A 1,296-nucleotide genomic window follows, 5' to 3' on the forward strand; every position below is an offset into this window, starting at 1 on the left:
TCTCTCTCTCTCTGTGTGTGTGTGTGTGTGTGTGAAAATGGCCTCATGCTAAAATAATAATTTTTTATAAGTAATAAGAGATCTCCTGTCCAGAATTCTTTGGTATTGCTCTCATCCAAATCTTTTCTGTGGTTATAGAGGTGTCTTTTCATTATGCTTACATAGACATATACTTACAACTCAGTCCAATTTGCTGTTGGTTGGCGTGTGCTGTGGTGTGGTTTGCGCCTTCTTTCCTATCAAACATCTATCGTCCTTATCTTCCCTCTTTCTTTTTTATGTTTGTTACTCTCTTGTAACAGCTCTAATCTTCTGGCGCTCATATGACCTTATGCAGTTGCGAGCGCCGAAAAGCCCCTACTAAACTAAAACTAAAATATACTTACAACTCAGTCCAATTTGCGGGTGGTTGGCATGTGGTCTGGTGTGTTTGCTCCTTCTTTACTATGAAACATCTATTGGCCTGATCTCCCTTCTTTCTTTTTTATGTTTGTTACTCTCTTGTAATACCTCTAATCTTCGGCACTTATATGACCTTGACTTTATTGTGCTGCAAGTGCAGTAAAACTCTTACTAAAACTAATAAATCAGTCCGGTACGATTTTGTTGAATAAATGTAATAAGCTGTTTTTCTAAATTTTTGTTTTGCGTCTTATTTCTCAGACGGAGAAAGCGGGCACCCCCGTGTCGAAACCGACGACTCCAACAAGCTCAGGCAGCACCACACCGGGGCCCTCTGCTGGCCTCAAGCATGGTGAGTACTCACTGACTCTACTCCGTGGGTGGTTGGCAGGTGCTCTGATGTGGTTTGCTCCTTCTTTCCTATAAAACAACTATCTTTCGTCTTTATCTCTCCTTTTTCTTTTTTATGTTTGTTACTCTCTTGTAACATCTCTAATCTTCTGGTTATCCTATGACCTTTTATGCAGTTGCGAGCACCGTAAAAACCTCTACTAACACTTACTAAAAAAGATGGGACTTTTTGTGTATGCTCGAATGTCCATTGGATAGCCAATTTCAATGTTGATGTAAGGTGCCTAGAGCCGGATCGATCAAGTGTGACTTTCTGTGATGTTAATTCGAGAATTAAGCAAAAAGTTTAAAAGTATTAGGGTAGGTTTTCAAAGTTGTGTGTGGATTAGCTGTGGCATTTATCATTTAGAGAGAAATAATATTAACATTTGTTTTTTGTTGAACTTTATACTGCTGTGCCCATGCCACCTTTTGGGTTCCATATCTTTTCTGTCTGTCTGTCTGTCTGTCTGTCTGTCTGTCTGTCTGTCTGTCTGTCTGTCT

The 1,296-nt window shown here is 39.7% G+C and overlaps 1 protein-coding gene across 1 annotated transcript in view; it reads left to right on the forward strand.

Annotated features, from left to right (window-relative positions):
• Positions 1-1,296, forward strand: part of LOC101845129 (transducin-like enhancer protein 1) — a gene marked incomplete at its 5' end in the record, with an annotated part of 21,150 nt that overhangs the window by 5,509 nt on the left and 14,345 nt on the right. The window contains 1 exon segment of the mRNA XM_005108898.2: positions 664-754. Within this exon segment, the coding sequence (XP_005108955.2) occupies positions 664-754 (91 nt within the window).

The sequence above is a fragment of the Aplysia californica genome, unplaced genomic scaffold (genome assembly GCF_000002075.1).
Source record: "Aplysia californica isolate F4 #8 unplaced genomic scaffold, AplCal3.0 scaffold00732, whole genome shotgun sequence".
NCBI classification, from domain to species: Eukaryota; Metazoa; Mollusca; class Gastropoda; order Aplysiida; family Aplysiidae; genus Aplysia; species Aplysia californica.